This window comes from Borostomias antarcticus (assembly GCF_949987555.1).
Source record: "Borostomias antarcticus genome assembly, chromosome: 10".
Taxonomy (NCBI): domain Eukaryota; kingdom Metazoa; phylum Chordata; class Actinopteri; order Stomiiformes; family Stomiidae; genus Borostomias; species Borostomias antarcticus.
The window spans coordinates 6,835,565-6,842,497 of NC_140243.1; the positions used below are offsets into that span (position 1 = coordinate 6,835,565).

The 6,933-nt window shown below is 47.9% G+C and overlaps 1 protein-coding gene across 1 annotated transcript; it reads left to right on the plus strand.

Annotated features, from left to right (window-relative positions):
- Nucleotides 1-369: 369 nt before the first annotated feature.
- On the plus strand, nt 370-6,053 carry timm44 (translocase of inner mitochondrial membrane 44 homolog (yeast); the record flags this gene model as incomplete). The annotated part of the gene is made up of 13 exons (XM_084444966.1): nt 370-412; nt 949-1,050; nt 1,702-1,881; nt 2,007-2,087; nt 2,203-2,352; nt 2,602-2,738; nt 2,873-2,958; nt 4,030-4,122; nt 4,389-4,513; nt 4,725-4,775; nt 5,008-5,097; nt 5,253-5,363; nt 5,934-6,053. The coding sequence occupies exons 1-13, from the start codon at nt 383-385 to the stop codon at nt 6,051-6,053; spliced, it is 1,356 nt and encodes a 451-aa protein (XP_084301092.1). The 5' UTR covers nt 370-382.
- Between the last annotated feature and the right edge of the window lie 880 nt (nt 6,054-6,933).

Below are 6,933 nucleotides of genomic sequence, written 5' to 3' on the forward strand. Positions count from 1 at the left end.
CCATCTTTTCACAGCACTCCTTAGTATCAATTCTCTTTCTGTGGGTTTGTTTCAAACAAGTGTCATAGCATCGCAGTTACAACATCACCAATACATTTTTGTACTTGTATGTCAGCTCCTTGGCTCCCAGAGAGGAGCGTTGGAGCCCATTTTGGGACTAGACTGACTCAACCTGGATTACTCGGACTAGTTTAATGGAGACTCGCCATATTCAGACAACCTATAGTTGTAAAATTTCTGTTATATTAAAGAAAGACCACTGTCGCATTGGCAGACTAGTGGCGTTTAGGGAAAAACCGCTACTCCCGTGCAACCTTTAGGCCCCGCCTCCACAATTACGTCAGAAGGTCACCGGAAAAAGGTCGCTGGTATTACAACCAAGATGGCGGCCTCCTTGTGTCGATGTTACCAGGTGAGCTGTCATTTCGGCGTTATCTAACTGCTATACCTGGGAGAGAATAGTGCTGACAAACATCTATACTGACTTTGACCACTCAAGTGCTGTGTTTTGACGCCGAATCATTGACTTTCCGACCAGGGCGACACTACCCTATGTCTGAATGGAAGGAAGCCCATGCCGGTGTGTGGGCCTTGAATCACAAGTGTAAAATGTTTAATAAACTGCAAGCAGACTATGATATTCCATGCATGTAATATATATTATCAAGCTAATGTTACATTTCCACATGCTTTAATATCATAGATGCTGCAGTATAGACAGTACAGCAACGCTAGCTAGTTAACGTTTTATCTTAGTGCAAGGACTGTGACCACCAGGACTGTCATGCAAGACTTTTTCATTTGTTCGCTTGACTTGCTGGCTTTAACGAAATATTGCCAGGGAACAGCGTATGTAGTGCAGGCTTTGTGGTGTTGTTTAAAATACAGTACAAACATGGGTGGGAAGGTTGATTTTGCTCTAAGCATGAAGCATCTCCTTCTCTCTAGCCATGCATCAGAGGATTGCTGGTATCCAGTCCTTCATACCTGCTCCTTCACAACAGGCCTCATGTCTACAGGATATGTGGGTCCCTTACAAACTCCTCACAGGTATACCTAACAGTTTCAGACCAGATAACCTTGTTCTTGTTCTTTAACTTGTCTTGTCCTCAGAACCCGCGCCAACTGTTTTTTTTTAACCCATACTTGGGTGTCTTATCTAATAAATTTCAACCAACTTATTTCAAACTATAAAATCCTAACTGATTTCGATTTCTTCTCATCTCATGCGCATCACGCACATAAGGAGAATCTTAACAGATGTTCTTGTGAATCTCAAACATGCAAACAATAAAAGATTTTAAAATAACAGCTCATCATACACTACAGGATATCATTGTGTCAGAGGGAGCAACAAACCACTGCCTCGCTTGTAAAGTAGTGACGTAATAATCTAAATATCAAACATGTTTGATATGATCTGGGCCTCCCTGATGGGTCTGCGAGCCAATCAGTAGGTTTAAGATTGGATCTACAGTATAAACCAATCACATTACAAGATCATCTGGGCCGAACTTCGGTACTGACCAACGTTTCTCCTCTCCTCCGATTGTCGGGAGGAGTTAATCGTGGATAAATCGTCCCCAAAAGTCCTGTGTGTGTGTGTGAGAGTGTGTGTGTGTGTATACGTGTGTATATGTGTGTGCCAGGTTTAGTGATGTAACAAATCATTGGTGGCTCATTACCCATATCTCCCAGCAGGTACGATGTGCATCTGGCAGAGGGGGGGGAGGTCGTAAAGGCTTCCTGGGGGAGTTCATGGACAATCTGAAGCAGGAGCTGAGCAAGAACCAGGAGATGAAGGAGAACATAAAAAAGTTCCGCGAGGAGGCCAAGAAACTGGAGGAGTCGGACGCCTTGAAACAAGCTAGGAGAAAATATGTCAGTTCCACTTTACAGTCTTTACAGTGTATAGATATTTATTAAAAATGCATATTTAAACATATTGTTCACAGTCAATGACTGACGTTGAATTGCATTAATTAAAGTTTCACCGTCTCCCTTAGAAAACAATAGAGTCTGAAACTGTGAAGACGTCTGACGTTCTGAGAAAGAAGCTGGAGACCCTGTCGGAGACCATGAAGGAGGTATACAGTGTAGCCTCATGGGCCTCAATAAATGACTGTCATATGGACCTACCTCTTCAAACATTGCTCTCCTGTGTGTGTGTGTGTATATATATATATATATATATGTGTGTAGGGGCTGGAGGAGGTCAGTCGTACAGACTTGGGTAAGAAGATCAAAGAGGGCGTGGAGGAGGCAGCCAAGACGGCCAAGTCCTCCGCAGAGAGTGTGAGCAAAAGTGGAGAGAAGCTGGGCAGGTCGGGCGCCTTCAGAGCCATATCACAGGTGAGCAGCACCCGGCTGATGAACAGCAGCAGCCTCTAGTAGGACTACAGTTCCAAAGTAAAACACGCTTGTTCTCGTTTGACCCGTCATATACTCTGCATGTCACTCTGCTCCTCTGATCACTCATATATGCCGATTGGGTAGGCTGTTTGTTATGGAAATATAGACTCACGCTAGCTCCATGCAAAATTCCCCTGCTCTTTATTCCTGCTGTTCATCCTACCGTGGCTGTGCTGTGTGCTCCTCCAGGGCATGGAGAGTGTGAAGAAGGAGATAGATGACCTGGGTCAGAGCAGTCACTACCGGCCCCCCTCCCGCCTCAGGAAGAGGAGCGAGTTCTCCTCCAAGGCTGCCGAGGATGAGAACCGGGTCTTCGAGGCGAACGAGTATGTTACAAAATAATCTCTTTAAGAATCTGTCGTTGGTGTGTGTGTGGAGTCTGTTGTAGGGTTGGGTGTGTGTGTGTGTGTGTGTGTGTGTGTACAGGCTGTTGTGAGCTGTAATCTGTCTGCCCCTCCAGGGAGGCCATGGGCGTAGTTCTGCACAAGGACTCTAAATGGTACCAGCAGTGGAAAGACTTCAAGGACAACAACGTTGTTTTTAACAGTAAGGAAGGACTGCCTGCTCTCTGTCTCTCTAGCAATGTCTGTTACCTCTCGGTTTCTAGCTCTTCTCAGTTCCTACTCAGCTCATATGTTGTTGTTTATGTACTACAGACTGATAGGTTTTCTTCAGTATATTACCACTTCAGTACAGCTGTTGCTTGTGATTGTAAATGTCTGCTGCTGGTGCACATGTGACCAGTAGATGGCGCTAAACTACAATGTAATCACCCGTAGGAGCTGTGGGTGTGCAGTGGAAAGCCCGCAGGGTAGCCACTGTAGTTTCCCATCCACCTTTATTTAAAAAAAGGCTGGTAATGTTCAAATCAATTAATCTTGTACATGGTCACCTCTTTTAAGCATTTCCACTCTAAGCTTTTACCTACGGTGTCTTAGTGTTTAGACAAGTAGAGGAGACACTGCAGACTTGTGAATGACCCAGAGGGTTAGCAGCTCAGTGTTCATCCCTCTAGGCCATCTAGGGGCTGGGGCAGCAAGTTAGCAGGGAACCCTCTGCTAGAGGACGGCTAAAGCTGGCTGGGGAACCGAGTGCTAGTCCCATTAAAACCTTGTTAACCTGGGAGCCAATGCTAACGAGAGGCGGTTAACGAGCGCCAGGGTGCGGAGGTCCCCAGGAACAGGAGCGAGGGGTTGGGTCTGGGTCCAACAGACGCCCTGGGCTTGGAACCAGCTGTGTGATCCAACTTTCCACTCTGGTCCTACACAGGGCAAAAGCAATTAGGCACAGCCCAAGGATGCTGCGTTGGCTATTAATTATTTCTGCACTGGTGAGAAGAAGCTGTGTTGTTACACAGTAATGACATTTTTACAATGTCAATGGGAATTATGTTTTATTCTTTCCAGTTCTATTGTTTGTCACATTGACACATACTAAGAGAAAGTGTGTGTGTGTGTGTCTGCTCTACGAGTGCCTGTGAGATGTGTCTGTGAGGTAGTCATCAGTCACGCCTTGCAGAGTGGTACAGAGGCCTGCAGCCTTGCTGTTTGACCTGCCCTAATGGCTCCACCTCCCTCTCCTCTCCCCTACCCCTCCCCTCGCCCCCCGTTAATCCAGGGTTCTTTGAGATGAAGATGAAGTACGACGAGAGCGACAACGCCTTCATCAGAGCGTCCCGCGCCGTCACGGAAAAGATGACCGACCTCATAGGTAACATCCTGGTTGACCCTTTGACCTCTATCAGCTCTCCAACTGTCTGCATCTCCACCACAAATGACAACATCTCAATTGTCTCAACGGACATTGTCTGCAATCCAGCTCCCTTGCTGTTATTAGATTAACAAACCATTTTCTCATTGAATGAACTCCAACATGATGAGTTGTAGTTTAATCTCATGTGGGCTTCAGGTCTAGTCTAGGTTAGGCTCCATACAGTACAACATTAGCACTGTTGTCTGATTCGTGTCTCTGTGCAGGGGGTCTGTTCTCCAAGACTGAGATGTCAGAGGTGCTGACAGAGATTCTGAAGGCGGACCCCTCGTTCGACAAAGATTCCTTCCTCAAGCAGTGTGAAGGAGACATCATTCCCAACATCCTGGAGGTAACACGCCCGCCGTGTCCCACTAGTGTCTGCCTATGTGACGGTTTGCATACCCAAGTTAGGTTACAGTAAGAGTTTAGGAACACAGGTTGGTCGTTGTGCATAGATCCAGTAGTTGTGTGTGTGGCGGTATAAATATGAACAACATGAAAACATCAGTTTTGGTCTCTCTGGCTCACCGTAGCTCATGTGCTGGCTGTCTGAATTGCAGGCTATGATCCGAGGGGAGCTGGACGTCCTGAAGGACTGGTGCTATGAAGCCGTACGTACTCTCACTGGCCTCTCAGCTGGCCATGTCCAGACTCACATAACACAATCACAATGTTATGTCCAACTACTGCAGTAGTAGTGTAATTCATTACATTGCATCCACCCCCCACCCACGTGTATGTCCGTTTAAAACAGTGTCATATATGTGTCAGTGATGGTGTGCATGTCTATTTTGGATGGTGGATTCTCTCTCTCACCCTCCCTCCCGCTCGCTGGTGTTTCAGACCTACAGCCTGCTGGCCCATCCCATCCAGCAGGCCAAGGCTATGGGTCTGCAGTTCCACTCCAAGATCCTGGACATAGACAACATTGATGTGAGTTCCACTGTGACCCTTAGTCTCTCATAGAGAGCACGTTGTTGTTGTTGTGGTGGTGGTGGTGGTGGTGGTGGTGTTGGTGGTGGCCTGGTTCTAACACAGCTCTCTGTGTGTGTGTGTGTGTGTGTGTGTGTGTCCGTCCGTGTCCACAGCTGGCCATGGGGAAAATGATGGAGCAGGGTCCCGTGTTGATCATCACCTTCCAGGCCCAGCTGGTCTTGGTGCTCCGCAACACTAAGGGAGAGGTGGTGGAGGGAGACCCCGTGAGTATAGATACACCCCCCTCCCCCAGTACAGAAGAAGAAGGAGGGAGCAACTGGAGAGTATAGATACCCAGCCCTTCTGACTGTCAGCCAGACTCCAGATAAAAGCCTCCCGAGCTGTATATCTGCCTGCCTGGACGCCGAGGGCACCTCAGGGACGTCGGAGGAGGAGGAGGGAGGGAGGGAGGGGGCAGGGCTAAAGGGGCGGGGGTACTGTACACTCAGAGTCAGGAAGTTGGCGCCTGGTCAGTCTGCGGAGGAAGAATGCCAGGGGATTTAGCTATGGGGGCTGGATTTCAGCACTTTCTGCTGTTGACGCAACTTCAGTTTCCCCTTCCGTCGTCTCTGCTAGAGCAGGGGAGGGCAAATTTGTTTTTTTAGGGGTGTTAGATGGAGGACCTGTAGGGAGTTGTGTGCCATCCACATCAAAAACTGGCCAAATGTTCCTGGCTACTGTCCCCACTTGCAAATCTGCCCAGTGCATCCCTGGCAGTGACAATATGTTCTCAGCAGCTCCCATTATGAGATAAGAAAAAAAAAAGAGTAATGCTGTGTGTTTCCGTCTCTCAGGGGAAGGTGGTGAGGATGATGTACGTGTGGGCTTTGTGTCGTGACCAGGAGGAGCTAAACCCCTACGCCGCCTGGAGACTACTGGACATCTCCGCCTCCAGCACTGAACAGATCATCTGAGACAGACCCACACATACACACACACACCCGGGCTCGGCCTGGCCGGCTGAGGGGGAGATGCTGGGGCTGGAGGGGGATTGTGGGTAAATGGGCCCTGTCAACATCAGCCCAACGGTCTCTTCCGCGGTGGCTCTGGGATCCTCAGCGTGGGCCCACCCCTCTTGCACAGGACTGGTCGACACGGATAGAAGACCAGTTCCTTCAGTCTGAATGAACCAGAATTGGCCCCGGCTGACACCAGGGGGCACTAACTCAACCTCTTTCAAGCCATGGTTGGCTGTGAACCCCCCTAACCCTAACCCCCCTCCTCCTCTCTGACTTAGCTCATGCTGGTGGGGAGTAATCATGTCTTCTCTTCAGCACCCCTCCATCCATCCATCCATCCATTCCTCCCCAGGGAAGATATCCCTCCAACCATTCCTCCTCCCAGAAATGGGGAAGTCGTCTTGGATGCCGTGTGGTTCACCAGTGCCCAAGAGATACACATGTATGATAGCACAGCCTAAATGTTAAAATTTGATAAAGTATATATTTATTATGAAATAAAAAAACAACCCCAGTTTTTAAACTTTTCAGATATTTTTGGAGAAATATTTGTGTACTCTCTTGCTGTACCCGCTGCGTTCAGGCTTGCCTTAAACTCAGTTTGTATTTTTGAGGACCAACTACTGTTGGTTATTATGACCTCAATTAAATTGGCCTTCAAGGTGTGGCCACTACCCATTAATTTCTGTGGCGGGGGGACAATGTGACTATATTTTGATAGTTCATTTTCCAAACTCGATAACCTTGAGGTCAGTATTAGCAAACACTACATTTCTTCAAATGCAGTGTAACTTCTGCAAACGTGTTGTGTGAAGTCACACAACGCTGTTGTATT